We start from the raw sequence: 20062 nt of genomic DNA on the forward strand, positions 1-20062 counted from the left end.
ACCACTTATTGAAGAAACTGTCTTTTTCCCATTGTATATTCTTGCCTCCTTTATCAAAGATAAGGTGCCCGTATGTGCATGAGGTGATCTCTGGGCTTTCCATCATGTTCCATTGGTCTGTACTTCTGGTTTTGTGCCAGTACCATATTGTCTTTATGACTGAAGCTTTGTGGTATAGTGTGAAATCAGATAAGTTTATTCTTCTAGTTTCATTCTTCTTTCTCAAGATTGCTTTGGCTATTTGGGGTTTTTTATGATTCCATATGAATGTGAAGTTTTTTGTTCTAGTTCTGTGAAAAATGACATTGGTAATCTGATAGAGATTGCATTTAATCTGTAGATTGCTTTTGGTGGTATAGTCATTTTCACAATATTGATTCTTCCAACCTAGGAGCGTGGAATATCCCTCCATCTGTTTATATCATCTTTGATTTCTTTCCTCAGTGTCTTATAGTTTTCTGTATATAGTTCTTCTGTCTCCTTGGATAGGTTTATTCCTAGATATTTTATTCTTTTAGTTGCAATGGTAAATACCAGAAAAACAAACAACCCAATCAAAGTGGGCAAAAGACCTAACTAGACATTTCTTCAAAGAAGACATACAAATGGCTAATAAATACATGAAGAGATGCTCAACATCACTCATTAGAGAAATGCAAATCAAAACTACAATGAGATATCACCTCACACCACACAGAATGGCCATAATAAAAAAAAAATCCACAAACAGCAAGTATTGGAGAGGATGTGGGGAAAAGGGAACCCTCCTATACTGCTGGTGAGAATGTAAATTGATATAGCAACTATGGAAGACAGTATGGAGATTCTTTAAAAACTAGGAATAAAACCATCATATGACCTAGCAATACCACTTCTAGTCATGTACCCTGAAGAAACCAAAAGTGAAAAAGATACATGTATCCCAGTGTTCATTACAGTAGTATTTACAATATCCAGGGCATGGAAGGAACCTAGAAGTCCATCAACAGAGGAATGGATAGAGAAGCTGTGGTACATATATACAATGGAATACTACTCAGCCATGAAAGGAATGCATTTGAGTCAGTTCTAATGAGGTAGATGGACCTAGAGCCTATTATACAGAGTGAAGTAAGTCAGAAAGAGAAAAGCAAATACCATGTATTAACATATATATATGGAATTTAGAAAGATGGTACTGACGTATCTGTTTATAGAGCAGCAATGGAGATCCAGACCTAGAGAACAGACTTATGGACAAGGGTCGGGGAGAAGAGGGAGAAGGTGAGGTGAGTGGGGAGAGTAGCATGGATGCATATACACTAACATATGTAAATAGATAAACAATGGGAATTTGCAGTATGACTCACGGGACTCAAACTGGATCTCTGTAGTAACCTAGAGGGATGGTAATGGACGGGAAGTGGGAAGGAGATTCAAGAGGGAGGGGACATATGTACACCTATGATTAATTCATGGTGATGTATGACAGAAATCAAACCAGTATTGTAAAGCAATCATCAATCAAAAGTAAATATTTAAAAAAAGGAACATCCAGGAGCATATTTTTCAGAACTGATACTTCATTTCTGACTGATTAATGAGTCCTAATACGTAAAGCTAAAATTACTCTGTTGGATTATATAACATGGTAGTTATTTTAGCTACCATGAAGCCTAACTTACTTGGGACCATACTCTTGTCCACTTTGGCCACAGTCACCATTGGTTAATGAGTTAATTAAAAGGTGAATTGATTGAGAACATTTTTGCCATCCAGACCCGAATTAATACAATATAATGGAAAGCTACCATGACTTCTAGACATCGTGATTAACTAGTCATGTGAACTTAAACTCTGTGGGTCTCAGTTTTCTCCCCTATACAGTCAGAAGTTCGGATAATATATCCCAGCTCTTGTTATTTTGTGATACGTAATACATCTGAAAATTTGTTTTTTTTTTTAATCCTTACTGCTGTGCTGGGGGCTAGAATTACGGTTCACCTGAGTGTAGTCTTGATATATAGAGTCCTATATCAAGGGGTAGAAACAGTTCCAGGGTGGCATGCCTTCTGCCTGACCCAGTTGGTAGGATATTTGGCATATAATTTATCAGTGTATGTAAAATTTCAATAAAAGTAGGCATATGGCCTGGAAACATGTTTGGGCTTTGCAGATTTTGTTTATCCACGCCAGTTTCTTTTCCAATGATATGAATAGCTGGACATTTAAATATTTGTATATCACTGACTATTTAAAATATTATAATGAAAGAATTCTTGAGGTTCACAGTTTTTGTCATGTCACAATTTACAAGGTGTTTTACTTTCTCTGCATGTACTTGTGAAGGTCTTAAAAGGCGACTCTTTCAGTTGTTGATTTTTTTTTTTTTCCTGTCTCTACTTGGTTGAAACAGAAGCTGAAGCACAGATTTTGTATGCTTCTGTTTGCATGAAATTATAGAGGTGTGGTGTTATCTGTGTGTTACAAAACCCAGGAAATGGGGATGCTAGTAGGCAATGACAGCCCACTCCAGTACTCTTGTCTGGAAAATCCTATGGATAGAGGAGCCTGGTTGGCTGCAGTCCATGGGGTCACTAGGAGTCAGACACGACTGAGCGACTTCACTTTCACTTTTCACTTTCATGCATTGGAGAAGGAAATGGCAACCCACTCCAGTGTTCTTGCCTGGAGAATCCCTGGGACGGGGGAGCCTGGTGGGCTGCCGTCTTTGGGGTCTCACAGAGTCGGACACGACTGAAACGACTTAGCAGCAGCAGCAGCAGCAGCAGTAGCCCATTAAACTCTGTGCTAGATTGAAGGAGTTAGACATTAAATTATTTCTGTTGTGATTTCTGGTTCTAAATGGAGCTAATCATAAGATGCTGTAACTATATTTGAGTATTGCTTGGATTTCTTTTTACAGGATGAAGGAGTTGTTAAAGAAATCCCTATTACTCATCATGTTAAGGAAGGATATGAGAAAGCAGACCCTGCGCAATTTGAGTTGCTCAAAGTTCTTGGTCAGGGATCCTTTGGAAAGGTAATGAATGCTTTTTTCCCTCATTTGTTTTTCTTTTAAACATTTAGCAAAAAAATGAACGCATAGGTAGAAATCTGGTAAATTTGCCATTTCTAAATTATCAAATGATACATCCAAAGGAAGGTCTAATTTCACTCCTTTTCTGTTGTTTTTTAAATCCCATTTCTTTATATTTCTCTGTCATGTTTTCTAATCCCCTGGGAAAATTGATTTCTCAAGGACAATATATAACATGCTATTTATTTGCTGCCTAAATCAAGAAAGTTTGAGTTTTGTAAAACAGGTCTTCTTTCTCTCTTCACATGCTGTCATGATCTCAGCTTTCTCTTGGTGATTTTTTCCTTAGCTCTATCACAGAAGTCAGAATGCATGTATCAATTCATGTATGAATGCATGAATTGTTAATTTATCATCTGTTATAAAAAATATGTGAATGTACAGCTATGGGAAGTACTGGGTAATTTAGGGATTATATAAAACTCCTACCTTCAAAGGGCTTTAATTTCAAGGGAAAAAGCAAAATTGAGGAGGACAAACTCTGACACTCATTATTAAAATTGGTTATTCAGTGCTTACTGATACATGATTATTAGTAAAGAAGTTTGTAGATCTGGTTCCTGAGTTTTGTATACCTAGCATAAGATACAAAAAATATTACATACAGGTATTAAGTAATAGCATGTAGGAAACAGCAACAACAGCAGTTTAAGGGAAGGAAGATAGTGAGAAAACTACTAATTTCTAACTTTAGGGTGGCTGAGATTTAGTTTCAAAGAGGAAAGTAAGGCAGTTGAGCATTGCTTCTTTATTATACTCTGAAATATTTTAAAAGAAAGACAATTATTGAACACCGGGTTTGTGTATACCACTTTTAAAGTAACATTGATGAATATAAAGTAGACGTTAATTGTCAAGTAATCTGATATCTGTGCAGTATAAAATACAACATGTAAAATATAGAGAAACATTTTTCAGGACACAAAAAGGACAAACTGAGGTGGATTATTGTTTGGTAGTGAATTGGTACAAGAGGTATATGATGACAAGGAGACAGGACTTGAATAGTTATGCTGGGGGAGAGTAAAACTAGAAGGAGCTTTTAATAGATGTGTGTATCTGTGTGTGTGGTGGGGGGAGTGTATTTATAGAACTGACCTGTAGAGGAGGCATGTGCATACTGAATACCTTTATTTTTTAAAGTTACTAAAAGTACAGTATTTTAAAAAAATATTTTACATACTATTTCTATGATGTTAATTTTAGAAGAACAGAGATGAATTTTCTTTTATATCCCCAATATATAAATGCTTGCATATTGACTTAAATAAAATCTCACCAGGCAAACATTTCAAGCCATTGAAAGTATCTGTCTTGTTATTTGATACACACACACACTTATCCATATGTGTATTTATTTATATCCAGCTTTGTTCCAGAAAGGATTTAAGGCTTTCATAAATGAATACTAAAGAAAATAAAAATAAGTGGGGATGATGATGGAAGCAGAAAAATTAGAACAGGAAAGATGAGTTGAAGCCAGGAATAAACTCTCTTGTTCACAAATGCATGGTATAATGGCCTCAAATTTTTTGGCCTCATTATAAAGAGGCTGATACATTTAATTGTATGATTATTGACAGAATCTTTAAGAAATATATCAAACAGACCAGAGAAATTTTTCTTATGGAGCTTCATAAAGAAAATACAGTATAACATAATGAAATATCTTCAATAACATCTTCACACTAAATATAGAAACATGCTGACAAGTTGTCAATGTGGTCCTTAAAAAAATCAGGGAACGTTCAGCTTTGTGCAGGAACTTTGATTTAACAAGGATATCATGGAAGCCCTTTTAAAAAATTCCTAATACTAAAATACAGAATAGTGACCCTTGTGCAGGTCATCAACTGAAGAAATATTAAGGAAGTGGCTTATTTTTTCCTTCTTAGGATGTGAAAACACTTGCTTGTCAGTATTACATCATTTGCGTAGGCATTGTGTGGTTGGGACTTGTTATATGCCAAACCTAGTCAGGAATTTGGCCAAGGCTGTGAATCAGATAAGTGTAGGAGCAATTCCAAGAAACTTTGAGCTGTAGTCTTATTTATACGATTTCCTATGAAAGTTCCATTGTTAAAATGCAATAAATATATTTTAGCATATATAAACCTTTGTGACATTAAATATCTATACAATCTATTTAATCAGGAAAAATACTATGAAAATCAGTTGTAAAATTGTATTTTAAAGATGCACGTATTATCATAAAATATGCATATAAAATTCTGTAGTAAGCACATCAAGTAATGTGTGGATTGAAATGAAGTATACCAATCTACTTATGTTGTTGTTGTTTACTTGCTAAGTCGTGCCTGATTCTTTTGTGACCCCATGGACTATAGCCCACTAGGCTCCTGTGTCCATGGGATTTCCCAGGCAAGAATACTAGTGTGAGTAGTCATTTCCTCCTCCAGGGGATCTTCCCAACCTCAGGATCAAACCTCTGTCTCCTGCTTTGGCAGGCAGATTCTTTACCACTGAGCCACCAAAAGATGCATATAAGATTCTGTAATAAACACACTAAGTAATGTGTGAATTGAAATAAAGTATACTAAATAACTTATTTATTTTAAAACACAATAAAATAAAACACATGAAAATATCTTTGGCATTATTAGACTAGCCTTTCATATATTTCACATGTCAAGTCATATTTACACAAAACATACATTTTAACATTCCTTTTTTTTTGCTTTTGTGATAGTAAAACCTTTAACTATAGGACTTAAAAATGAATTTTTGAAAATATCAAACCCTTGCCCTCCTAAGTAATTGATTAAGTATATGTGTTTACAACTTAAAATTTCTTGCAGTTGGTCCTTTCTTTCCAGTTAGTGTTAAAACTGTGCAGTTTTTCACTTCACTTCAGCCAGCAAATACTTCTTAATGAAGTCCATATGACAGAGAGAAAGTATGTTGGAGTAATTCACTCATTCATTTCTCTTTTGAACAATTTCTGAGAATTGGATTAGGGTGGTTGTAAAGAAACCTCTCTTATTTATTTTTTTAATTAATTAATTAATTATTTTACTTTACAATATTGTATTGGTTCAGGAGAGATACGTTTTTGGATAACAGTAATTTGAAATCATGCAGCTTCTGTAGTTGATCATGGGAAGAGAGTAGAGTGAGATGATGTTTTCTTATGCTGAGAAAGTTCATCCATTAGACCTGAGAAGAACAAATCAGGTAATGAAAAAATAAACAATTACTTCCCGAGACTGTGAATGATGGCTTCTATTAGATGCCAAATTGAGATATTAGTGAGTGTTTTAAGAGATAGGGAAACAGTGGCCGCTTTGTGTGTCTTTTCAGAAAACCTGGACTACTGTTTTCTTCCTTCCTTAATTGCCTCTTTTTACCCTCTGTATTCCATTCTTTTCAGCCCCACTAAAGGCTGTGTTCTAGAACAGTAGTTCTCAAAGTGTGATCTTACTACCCTTGGACATCCACAAGACACTTTCATGGAGTCCTTAAGAACAAGACTGTTATAATAATGCTAAGATATTATTTGTAAATTTTTTTGCACTTTGGCACAATCCAGGAAGTGATTTTAAGCTATCAGTAATCATTATGACCTTCACTGCCACACATAGTTAGAAAAATACAAGTTTTACTTAAGAATGTTCTTGATGAGGTGTTAACAGTTATTAGATTTATCAAATATCAATCCTTGAGTATGCTTCTTTTTAATATTGTGGGATGAAATGAGAAGTACCCAAAGTACTTTAGCTGCACAACAAAAAATTTGATTGTCTCAAGACAGAATACTTGTGAAGTTTTTTGAATTGTGAGCTACACTAGACACTTTTTTCATGAAATGTCATTTTTCCATGAAAGAATGATTGACAAACTATGATTACTTAAATTTGGGCATTTGGTAGATGTTTTCCTCAAAAATGAATAGAGTGAACCTGTTCCTTCATGGAAAACAACTTAGTATTTTAGCCAATGATAAAATTTGAGCTTCAAAGCAAAAAATTAGAATTTTGGCCAATTTTTATTTTCCACTGTGCTCAACATGTTCTCAGTACTCAAAAGACTTTCCTGATGAGATTGCTACTGTCAACATTTGGAAGATCTGCATAACTCAGTGAACCAATGCTTTTTAGTTGACAAACACATGATGTTATCAAATCAGCCATCAGTGCAAAATCCATTCAACATGTCCCATAGACCAGTGGGTTATTATGTAAAAGAATATGGACAGTTAATTGATGTGGTTTCAGATTTTTCACTGCAACTAATCTTTAAGAAACTTCTACTTGTCAAATTCTTGTGTCATATCAAAGAAGAATAACCACAATTATATGAAAAGGCTATTAAAATACTTCTCCCTTTTCCAGATATGTAACTGTGTGAAGCCTGATTTTCTTCTTATAATTTAAGCAAAGCAGTTTAATTGCAACAGATTGAATGAAGAAGCAGATAAAAGAATCCAACTATTTTCTGTTAAGCCAGATATTAGGGACTTGTAGAAATGTAAATCAGTGTCAGTCTTCTCAGTGATTTCTTTTTTTTGGTTTGTTTTGGAAAAAATATTCATTTTTATAAAAATATTTATATTCACATGTAATTAGTTTATTATTTTTAATCAATAAATACATAGTTAATTTTTTGCTGTGATTTCTAATACAGTAAATATCAGCAGTTATAACCCACAAAAACAAAAGTACTTTGGAGTGATCAGTAATTTTTAAGTTTGTAAAAGAATTCTTGAGACCAAAAATAATTGAGAAATGCTTTCTTGGAAGAAACTTGAGAAAGAATGGAGTCATCACTCATGAAATGACTTGACTCCTTTGTTGTCAATATCTTGATCACCTGATATTGATTATAAAAAAGGAAACTGTTTATCAACATTTATTTGACCATGTCATTAAAATTGAATGAAAACTAAGTCTGGTATTTAGGGTTAATGCCATTCACTTTGAAGCTTTTGTGTGTATATTATGGCAGTTAATTTAATCTGCTCTTTAGAAACTGATGTAGACTGAAATCAGCTATACAAATACATATAAGTCCATGGTTTTTCACTGGTGAAATAGTAAGTAATGGTATGCAGTGGATTTGGAGGAAAGGGGGAAAAAAAGACTGGTTGGTCTAAATACAAAGTATGAGAAGCACTACAATAGATAGTGTGAAAATCTATAAAACTGAAATGGTCCTTGAGTTTAGGTCTGATATAAGAATAGGAGAAGGAGAGATTAAGTAATGATTAAATGAAGTAATGATTAAATGAACCCCCCCCACTTGCCCAGTTGGCTGATATATAATTATCACATAGAATATTTTGAATAAAGAATTTTAAGCTCTACCATAGGAAGAAGACAAAAATTACTTAGAAGCTCTCCAATCTGCAGTTTTAGGTATACAAATTAGTTAATTTGATCTCATTTTGAATTTATCAGCATTTGAATAGAGTTTGTTAGAGTTGAGGATGGCAGGTTGAGGCAGTGAACACCAATTTAAAACTGGAAACAACCCTTTAATAGTAAATACCTGTTATGAAACTATAATATACTCATATTTATCTTCATAACTGAGGCTTTCTAAAACTTACCTTATAATGAATCATTTCTTGGTTTGAAAATATAAGAAATTATTACTTTAAGCTTAATCAGTAACTTTGACTTTTTTATTGAAATATTCGCCATTATGATTCTTTCACTTAGCAGATAGCTAAGAATTGCCTCTAATATCTTATTAGAAAATAAATTGAAAATTTTAGTCACTCATTCTTGTCTGACTCTTTGCGACCCCATGGACTGTAGCCCTCCAGGCTCCTCTGTCCATGGAATTTTCCAGGCAAGAATACTGAAATGGGTTGCATTTTCCTCCTCATCTTCATGACCCAGGTGTGGACCTGGGTCTCCTGCATCACAGGCAGATTCTTTACTGTCTGAGTCACCAGGGAAGCCCTATTAGAAAATAAAATACCTGGTAACTTATAAAATGGACCAATAGGAAACTAGAAATGAAGTTGTCAAATTAACAGTAATTAGATTTTTTGTTCCATATTAGGAAAACAAAAAGGAGCTTGTGTCTTATAAGGAGCTCCCTTAGCTCAAATTGTCTTTCATTATATTATTTATCTCTTATATCACAAACTTCTCAAATGTTCTTTTACATTTTCTTTTCCACATTGGAATGTATGAGCATGTGATTAAGTGAATGAAAGTGAGAAAGTGTAAACTAAGTATAATTTATAGGGAAAGGTATATCTTTATACAATTAGAGAATATGTAAGGCTATTTGTATATGCTAATATATATGTATAGCAGGAATGGCTTGGGATGTGAATTTCACTTTTAATTCTCTTATTAGGTATTTCTCGTTAGAAAGAAGACCGGTCCTGATGCTGGACAACTCTATGCAATGAAGGTGTTAAAAAAAGCTTCTTTAAAAGGTAGAAGATCAGAAAGCTTATTAAAATAAAACGTGGTAAAGCTTGTTTGAAGAAATGTGCTATGTATTGCCTATATGAGTAGATTTAGTTTCCTTTTAACATTAGTAATTGTTATTTCTAGGTTTGAGGATGGGGAACACGTGTATACCTGTGGCGGATTCATGTTGATGTCTGGCAAAACCAATACAATATTGTAAAGTAATTCACCTCCAATTAAAATAAATAAATTTATATTTAAAAAATGATATTGACATATACTCTAATTTAGTGAGAGTGTATCCTGGTAAAAAAGAATTAATGGGATAAAAAGTGATACATTTTATTTAATTTAAAGTGAACTTGTTTTATTAAACTATATTCTTTTTCTTCAAGATTCTTATTTTTTCTGTTCCATCTGTTGGTATTACATATTGAGAAGGCACAGCCACCTGCATACAATTATATATACTGTCTTCCAGGCTGTGATAACAATAACACTGTGCTCAGTTTTAATCAGAGAACTCATTTGAACACTAATATATAATGCTTATCCGCCAAATAACACTGTGGCACTTAACCCATCTCTAGATCTAAACTGAATTTGTTAGCTTTTATACTGTGGTAATTACTGCCTAGGAATATTGACTTCAAATTCAGGCACTTACAAAGTTATATTTTAGATTTCTATATTTGTGTTTGGTGAATTATTGATGGACTCTCTACTGAAATTATATACAAGAACAATATACTCTAATCTTCTGTAATTTTTAGTTCGAGACAGAATTCGGACAAAGATGGAGAGGGATATACTGGTGGAAGTAAATCATCCATTTATTGTCAAATTGCACTATGGTATGTAATCTTTAAAAAAAAATATGGAATTAGAGAACTAAGATTTCCTTTCAGACAATAATGTAACATAAGATAAATACTTCGAACAGGAAATAAATATGGAATGATGCAATACTTTCAGCTGTGTAAAACATACTTATCTGAAATAAGAATTAATATCCAGCTTTTAGTTGTTTTTCCTGTATTTGTTGGTTAACTTGTCTAAGGTAACAAGATAGTGTCTTTTGACTACTCTTGTCTAGTAGAATTTCTGTACTGTACTAGGCTGTACCTCTAGGGATCTTAGGCTATAAACTACTGTGATAATTTATTCAAAACATTCTTGTGTTTGAATGGGTTCCTCTTACATGTTCATAATGATCATATTCATCTTATTTCCTCATCCTGTTGAAGAGGACCATATGGTATACTAGTCTATTTGAGTTATTTTTTCTTATATTTAGAGGGAGAGGAATACTAGTGAAAAGCAATAGGTACAATGGAAAGAACATGAATTTGGAGTCAAAGAATTCTTTTTTTTTTAAATTGAGGTTTAGTTGATTTACAGTATTATATGTTTCAGGTGTACAATATAGTGATTCACAATTTTCGAGGTTATATTCCATTTATTCTTATTCCCTGTGTTATACTATATATTCTTGTAGCTTATTTATTTTATACATAGTAATTTATACCTGTTAATCCCATACCCCTATCTTGCCACTTTCCCCTACCTTTCCCCATTGGTAACCACTAGTTTGTTCTCCATAAGTTTGTTCCTTTTTTGTTAAATTCAAATTTTTTGATTCCAAATGTAAGTGATATCATCCAATATTTGTCTTTGTAAGACATGTTTCACTAAGCCTAATATACTCTAAGCCCATCCATGTTGTTGCAAATGACAATATTTCATTATTTTTTATGAGTGAGTAATACTCCATTGTGTATGTGTGTGTAGATGTATATATGTGTGTGTGTATGTATACACATATATATTTTCCACATCTTTAATACATTTACCTGTTGATGGATACGTAGGTAGCTTCCATATATTGTGAACTATAAAAAAATTCTGCCATGAACATTGTGGTGCATATATTTTTTTGTGGCAATATTTTCATTTTCTTCAGATATATACCCAAGTGTGGAATTGCTGAGTTATATTTTTATTCTTTTGAGGAACCTCCATACTGTTTTCCACAGTGCTTGCACCAATTTACATAACTTCTGACAGTGTACAAGGGTTTCATTTTGTCCACACCCTTTCCAACATTTGTTATTTGTAGTCTTTTTCATGATATACATTTTTGATGGATTGAGATGGTATCTCATTGGGGTTTTGATACTCTGATGATTAGCGATATTGAACATCTTTTCATGTGCTAGTTGGCATTCTGTATGTCTTCTTTGGAAAAATGTCTATTCAGGTCTTCTGCCCATTTTTAAAATTGGGTTGTTTGTTTCTGTGGTGATGAGATATATGGTCTGTTTATATATTTTTGATATTAGCTCCTTATTAGTCATATCATTTGAAAATATTTTCTCAAATTTAGTAGGCTGTCTTTTCAATTTGTTGATGGTTTCCTTTGCTGTGCTAGAGCTTTTTATTCTAATTAGGTCTGATCTGTTTATTTTTGCTTCTGTTTCCTTTGCCTTAGGAGACAAATCCCAAAAAGCATTGCTTTGATTCATGTCCAAGAGTGTTCTACCTATGTTCTTTTCTAGAAGTTTTATGGTTTATGGTCTTACATTTAGGTCTTTAATCCATTTTGAGTTTATTTTTATATATGATAGAAAATTTCATTCTTTTACATGCAACTGTCCATTTTTCCCAGCACCACTTACAGAAGAGACTCCCTTTTTCTCTTTTGTATATTCTTGTCACCATTGTTGCAGATTAATCAATCACAGGTGGGTGGGTTTATTTCTGGGCTCTTTATTCTGTTTGATTGATCTATATGTCTCTATTTATGTCAGTACATACTGTTTTGATTTCTGTACCTTTTAGCATGGTCTGAAGTCAGGGAGTGTGATGCCTCTAGCTTTGTTCTTCTTTTTCATGATTGTTTTGGCTATTCAGGGTCTTCGATATTTCCATACAAATTTTAAAATTACTTGTTCTAGTTCTGTGAAAAGTGCCATTGGTATTTCAGTAGGGATTGCATTGAATCTTCAGATTGCTTTGCGCAGTATGGTCATTTTAACTATTAATTCTTGCAACCTATGCAGTTCTGAATTTTAATAATGGCTCCATTGCCAATTTATTGTATGCATGAGATTATGGCATTTAACTTCCCTGGGGAATTCAAAGGCAAAAATTACTGATCCAGTCTACTATGTTGCTCTTGGTTTTTGAAATTTAGATGAATAGCAGGCATTGATTTTATTTTTAGGTAATTTTGACAAATATGCATTATAGTAGTTACTCAGTTCAGTTCAGTCGCTCAGTCATGTCTGACTCTTTGTGACCCAATGAACCACAGCATGCCAGGCCTCCCTGTCCATCACCAACTCCCGGAGTCCACCCAAACCCATCTCCATTGAGTCAGTGATGCCATCCAACCATCTCATCCTCTGTTGTCCCCTTCTCCTCCTGGCCTCAATCTTTCCCAGCATCAGGGTCTTTTGCAGTGAGTCAGCTCTTCGCATGAGGTGGCCAAAGTATTGGAGTTTCAGCTTCAACATCAGTCTTTCCAATGAACACCCAGGACTGATCTCCTTTAGGGTGGACTGGTTGGATCTCCTTGTTGTCCAAGGGACTCTCAAGAGTGTTCTCCAACACCACAGTTCAAAAGCATCAATTCTTTGGTGCTCAGCTTTCTTCACAGTCCATCTCTCACATCCATATATGACCACTGGAAAAACCATCGCCTTGACTAGACGGACCTTTGTTGGCAAAGTAATGTCTCTGCTTTTTAATATGTTGTCTAGGTTGGTCATAGCTTTCCTTCCAAGGAATAAGCATCTTTTAATTTCCTGGCTGCAATCACCATCTGCAGTGATTTTAGAGCCCAACAAAATAAAGTCTGACACTGTTTCCACTGTTTCCCCATCTATTTGCCATGGAGTGATAGGACCAGATGCCATGATCTTAGTTTTCTGAATGTTGAGCTTTAAGCCAACTTTTTCACTCTCCTCTTTCACTTTCATCAAGAGGCTTTTTAGTTTCTCTTCACTTTCTGCCATAAGGGTGATGTCATATGCATATCTGAGGTTATTGATATTTCTCCCGGCAATCTTGATTCCAGCTTGTGCTTCTTCCAGCCCAGCGTTTCTCATGATGTACTCTGCATATAAGTTAAATAAGCAGGGTGACAATATACAGCCTTGACATACTCCTTTTCTTATTTAGAACCAGTCTGTTGTTCCATGTCCAGTTCTAACTGTTGTTTCCTGACCTGCATGCAGGTTTCTCAAGAGGCAGGTCAGGTGGTCTGATATTCCCATTTCTTTCAGAGTTTTCCACAGTTTATTGTGATCCACACAGTCAAAGGCTTTGGCATAGTCAATAAAGCAGAAATAGATGTTTTTCTGGAACTCTCTTGCTTTTTTGAGGATCCAGCGGATGTTGGCAATTTGATCTCTGATTTCTCTGCCTTTTCTAAAACCAGTTTGAACATTTGGAAGTTCACGGTTCACGTATTGTTGAAGCCTGGTTTGGAGAGTTTTGAGCATTACTTACTTTACTAGCAAAAATCTGGTATTTTTCACCCATTATTCTTTCATTCCCCATTACCCAAATGGAATGAAAGTAGTAGTAGTATCTAAAGATCTCCTTCCTTGTATCTCTGGGATATCATTAATCACTAAACACCAGTTTTATGCAAAATATTCTGTTAAAATCAGTAGGCTCTAGAGGGGATATAATCTCTGATCTTAAGAAATTTTGTAATCTATAGGGAACACAGACATATAAGACCAATTAATTTTATAAATCAAAATAGTTTAAGGTACCATAAGATATAAGTAAAGTACAATGAGATCTCAAAGGTAGTAGCAAGTAATTCTGATGGGGAAGAGTGTAAGGACGCTGTGGGTAAATGTGAAAAGGAGGAAGTCCTTAATAGAAGAAAGCCTCTTAATAGAAGAAACAGGGGGTGACATTTTTGTTGAGCTTGACAGAATTAGTAGATTTTCAGTATATGGGGAGGTAGAATTCAGGCAATTGCAGTAGATTATGGTGCTTCATAAATGTGGAAAAAAGATGATCTTACAAGTTTCTGTGTAGAGCTACAATGTAGAACATCTGATATATTCTGGAAAAGGGTTTATAGCTTTTCAGTGCTAGTTTTAATTTTGAAATAATGTTACCGAATAATGGACCACGTAAGTAAATGGTTAATTTCAGTATAGTGTTCTGTGATAAAATTCTCAACAGCTATATTAAGTAAAAAGTATACTAAGCTTTGTAAGCCTTAAAAATTGTTACATCTGCATTTTAATTTCTAATTAGCCTTTCAGACTGAAGGGAAGCTGTATTTAATATTGGATTTTCTCAGGGGAGGAGATGTCTTCACAAGATTATCCAAAGAGGTGAGTATTTGTAAATTTTTGCTATATTTTATTTAAACAAAACTAATACATTGTGTTTGTTGTTTTGCTAAGTACTTTTTGCTATGGAAATTTTAAATATTATTATTTTTTTTTTTGGTTACATAATATTTCATGAATGTGCCAGTTAATGGCATTTTCTGACTGTCATTTAAATCATTTCAATGCGTTACTCATTTTTCTCTTAGGAATAAGATCAGTATAAATAACTGGATGAAGTAGATAGGGGCAAGCCTAGGACATTGCCTACTTAAGCTACCAAAATGATTTTGAGAGTAAGCTTTAATTTATTCATGTTTAAAACAGCTTTAGTGAGGTATAGTTGACATACAACAAACTGTACTTACTAAAGTACATGCTTTGATAAATTTTGACATTTGTGTAAACTTATAAAACCATCAATACAATCAAAATAATTAGTTTATCCATCGTCCCCAGCAATTTTCTTGTGTTTTTTTGTAATGCTTCCCTCCTGCCCCACCACTACTGAATCTGCTTTCTGTTACTAATTGGTTTGCATATTCTAGGACTTAGTATAAATGAAATCATATGGTATGTATTGGTTTTTGGTCTGGCTTATTTAACTTAGCATAATTATTTTGAGATTCATTCAAGTTGTGGCGTGCATCAGTAGTTCATTTTTATTGCTGAGTGGTATTCCACTGTATAGGTACACAATGATTTGTCTATTCATTAACTTGTTGATGGATATACATTTTTTTCAATTTTTGGGTAATACTAATAGAGCTACTAGAAACGTTCATGTATGGACATTTTTTTTTTTTTTCATGGTTAAATATCTAAGAATACAATGACTGGGTTATATAGTAGGTCTATATTTTAACTTAAAGATACTGTCAATCTATTTTCCAAAGAGGTTGTATAATTTTTACATTCTCACCAGCAGTATATGAGAGTTGCAGTTGTTCCACATTCTTACCAACACTTGGTATGGTCAGTCTTGTTTTAATTTTGTATATCTGATAAGTGTATGGTGACCTTATTGTGGTTTTGAATTTTTATAGCCCTAATGATTAATGATGTTGAACATCTCTTCATGTGCTTATTTGACATGTATTTTTTTTTTTTTTTGATAAAATATCTGTTTAAATCTTTGGCCCATTTTTATTGGGTATTTTTAGTTACTGAATTTTGAAAGTCTTTATATATTTTGAATGCTAGGTCCTTTATCATGTATGTTTGAAAATGTTTTCTTCTGATCTGTTGTTTATCCTTTCATTCTCTTTAACAGTGTTTTTCAAAAAGCAGAAGTTCTTAGTTTTGATGTCTAATTTATAATACTTTTTTCCTTTTATGAATGATAGTTTTTGGTGTCCTCTTTAATGAATGTTTGCCTCATCCCAGGTCACAAAGATTTTCTCTTATGTTTTCTAGAAGTTTTCAAGTTTTTGGTTTTATATTTATGTTTATAATCAATTTTGAGTTCCTTTTCATATATGATGTTAAGTATGTGTTACAGTCCTTTTTTCACAGTTATCCATATTTTACTGATACATAAGAAATGTTGAACTGTATTTGAGTTTTGAAAATAGAATCCTTTTTATTTCAGGCATTTTTAAAAACATTTAATTTGGAATTTGGGTATAGCCAATTAATAATGTTGTGATAGTTTCAGGTGAACAGCTGAAGGAACTCAACCATTACATCTTGTCCTCTTTTTGCATATAGATATCTCATTGTTTTAGCATCATCATTGGAAAAGACTGTGCTTTCTTCCCCCTTATGGATCACAGTCATTTTTGGCAAAGGGGCTTGTGTAACTCAGTGAAACTATGAGCCATACTGTGCAGGGCCATCTAAGATGGATGGGTCATAGTGAAGAGTTCTGACAAAATGTAATCCACTGGTGGAAGAAATGGCAAACAGTGCCAATATTCTTGCCTTGAGAATCCCATGAACACTATGAAAAGGGAAAAAAGAAATAGAAGGTTGCACTGGAAATTGAGCCCCCCCCCCCCCAAGTTTGGAAGGTGTCAGTTATGCTATTGGGGAAGAGCAGAGGGCAGTTACTAATAGCTCCAGAAAGAATGAAGCGACTGTGCCAAATTGGAAAAGATGCTCAGTTGTGGGTCTGTTTGGTGGTGAAAGTAAAAGTTTGATTTACAACAGTGTTTCATAGGAACCTGGATGTTATTTCAATGGAAGTTTGACATGGTCAAGCAGAAGATGGTGAGTTTGAACATTGGCATCTTCAGAATCACTGAACTAAAATGGACAGGAATGGGTGTGACCAATATATCTACTACTGTGGGCAAGAATCCCATAGAAGAAATGGAGTAACCCTCATAGTCAACAAAAGAGTCCAAAATGCAGTATTTGGGTTTGATCTCAAAAAAGAATGATCTCGGTTCATTTCCAAGGCAAACCATTCAACATCACAGTAATATAAATCTATGCCCAAACCACTGATGCCAAAGAAGCTGAAGTGGACTGGTTCTATGAAGGCTTACAACACCTTCTAAAACTAACATCAAAAAAGATATCTGTCTCATCATAGGGGGATTGCACTGCAAAAGTAGGAAGTCAAGAGATACCCAGAATAACAGACAAGTTTGGAGTACAAAATGAAGCAGGGTGAAGGCTAACAGAGTTTTGTTAAGAGAACATGCTGGTTGTAGCAAACACTTTTTGCCAAAACCAGAGACAACTTTATATGTGGAAATCACCAGATGGTCAATGCCAAAATCAGATTGATGATGTTCTTTGAAGCTTAAGATGGAGAAGCTCTATACAGTCAGGAAAAACAAGACATGGAGCTAACTGTGGCTCAGATCATGAGCTCCTTATTGGAAAATTTAGGCTTAAATTTAAGAAATGGGGAAAAGCACTAGACCATTTAAAGTGTGAGTCGCTCAGTCATGTCTGACTCTTTGTGATCCGATGGACTGTAGCCCACCAGACTCATCTGTCCTTGGGATTCTCCAGGTAAGAATACTGGACTGAGTTGCCGTTCTCTTCTCTAGGACATCTTCCTGACCCAGAGATGGAACCCAGGTATCTTGCATTGCAGGCAGATTCATTACCATCTGAGCCACGAGGGAAGCCATTCGTGTATGACCTAAATCAAATCCCTTCTGATTATGTAGTGGAAGTGAGGAATAAATTTAAGGGATTAGATCTGGTAGACAGAGTGCCTGAAGGATGGGGGTTAGTAACATTGTACAGGAGGCAGTGACCAAAAACTAACCTAAAGAAAAAGATATGCAAGAAGGCAAAGTGGTTCTCCAAGGAGGCTTCACAAATACCTGAGAAAAGAAGAGAAATGAAAGGCAAGGGAGAAAGGGAAAGCTTTATCCAACAGAATGCAAGTTCTAGAGAATAGCACAGAGAGTTAAGAAGGCCTTCTTAAATAAATAATGCAAAGAAATAGAGGAAAACAATAGAATGGGAAAGACTAGAGATCTCTTCAGGAAAACCGGAGATATCAAGGGAACATTTCATGCAAGAATGGACATGATAAAGGACAGAAATTGTAAGGACCTAACAGAAGCAGAAGAGATTAAGAAGAGGTGGCAAGAATACACAGAAAAACTAGGAAAAATGGCCTTAATGACCCAGATAATCAGAGTGAAGTGGTCACTCATCTAGAGCTATACATCCTGGAGTTTGAAATCACTTGTGTCTTAGGAAGCATTACTGTTAGCAAAGCTGGTAGAAGTGATAGAATTACAGCTCAGCTCTTTCAAATCCTAAAAGATGATGCTGTTAAGGTGCTGAATGCCTTAACAGCTAATTGGAAAACTGCCAGTGGCCACAGAACTGGAAAAGATCAGTTTTCATTCTAATCCCCAAAAAGGACAGTGCCAAAAAATGTTCAAACTACCACACAGCTGCTCTCATTTCACATGCTAGCAAGGTAGTGTTCAAAATCCTTCAAGGTAGGCTTCCACAATACATAAGCCAAGAACTTCCAGATGTATAGGCTGGGTTTCAAAGAGGCAGAGGAACCAGAGATCAAATTGCCAACATCCATTGGATCATAGGGAAAGCAAGGAAATTCTAGAAAATCATCTACTTCTATTTCATTGAATATGTGAAAGCTTTTGACTCTGTGGATCACAACAAACTCTGGAAAATTCTTCAAGAGATGGGAATACCACACCACCTTACCTGTCGAGTGAGAAACCTGTATGTGGGTCAAGAATCAACAGTTAGAACCAGACTAGGAACACTGACTGGTTCCAAATTGGGAAGGAGTACATCAAGGCTATATATTGTCACCCTGCTTGTTTAACTTATATGCAGAGTACATCATGCAAAATGCTAGGCTGGATGACTCACAAGCTGGAATCAAGATTGCCAGGAAAGATATCAACAACTTCAAATATGCAGATGATACCACTCTAATGGCATAAAGCAAAGAGGAACTAAAGAGCTTCTTCATGAAGGTAAAGAAGAGAGTGAAGAACCTTCCTTGAAACTCAGTATTCAATAAACTAAGGTCATGGCATTTGGTCCCAACACTTTATGGCAAATAGAAGCGGGGAAAAGGAAAGCCAAGACAGATTTTCTTTTCTTTGGCTCCAGAATCACTGCTGACAGTGACTGCAGCCATGAAATTAAAGATACTTGATCCTTGGAGGAAAGAAGTGACAAACCAAGATAGCATATTAAAAAGCAGAAATATTATTTTGTTGATAAAATCTGTATAGTCAGAGCTATGGTTTTTCCAATAGTCATGTTCAGTTAAGTTCAGTCACTCAGTCATATCTTACTCTTTGTGACCCCATGGACTGCAGCATGCTAGGCTTCCCTGTCCATTACCAACTTCTGGAGCTCACTCAAATTCATGTCCATTGAGTTGATGATGCCATCAAACCGTCTCATCCTCTGTCATCCCCTTCTCCTCCTCCTGCCTTCAATCTTTCCCAGCATCAGAGTGTTTTCACATGAGTTGTTTGTTCACATCAGGTGGCCAAAATATTGGAGTTTCAGCTTTAGCATCAGTCCTTCCAATGAATATTCAGGACTGATTTCCTTTAGGATGGCCTGGTTGGATCTCCTTGCAGTCCAAGGGACTCTCATGAGTCTTCTCCAACACATAGTTCAAAAGCATCAATTCTTTGGCATTCAGCTTTCTTTAGTCCAACTTTCACATCCATACATAACTACTGGAAAAACCATAGCTTTGACTAGACGGAACTTTCCATAGACGGAACTTTGCTTTTTAATATGCTGTCTAGGTT

The 20062-nt window shown here is 34.8% G+C and overlaps 1 protein-coding gene across 21 annotated transcripts in view; it reads left to right on the forward strand.

Moving 5' to 3' along the window:
* Window positions 1-20062, forward strand: part of RPS6KA6 (ribosomal protein S6 kinase A6) — a 200789-nt gene that overhangs the window by 61092 nt on the left and 119635 nt on the right. For 20 of the 21 annotated variants that reach the window (XR_003033392.2, XR_816881.4, XM_005227922.5 and 17 more), the window contains 4 exons: window positions 2906-3022; window positions 9413-9494; window positions 10245-10325; window positions 14758-14837. Coding sequence is in view for 19 of the 21 variants with exons in the window: in XM_005227922.5 (XP_005227979.1) it covers window positions 2906-3022; window positions 9413-9494; window positions 10245-10325; window positions 14758-14837 (360 nt within the window). In the remaining 2 variants the exon portion in view is untranslated. The remainder of the gene's footprint in view (window positions 1-2905; window positions 3023-9412; window positions 9495-10244; window positions 10326-14757; window positions 14838-20062) is intronic. The other variant, XM_059883447.1, reaches the window with a different exon arrangement.

Source organism: Bos taurus, chromosome X, assembly GCF_002263795.3.
Source record: "Bos taurus isolate L1 Dominette 01449 registration number 42190680 breed Hereford chromosome X, ARS-UCD2.0, whole genome shotgun sequence".
In the NCBI taxonomy this organism is placed as follows: Eukaryota; Metazoa; Chordata; class Mammalia; order Artiodactyla; family Bovidae; genus Bos; species Bos taurus.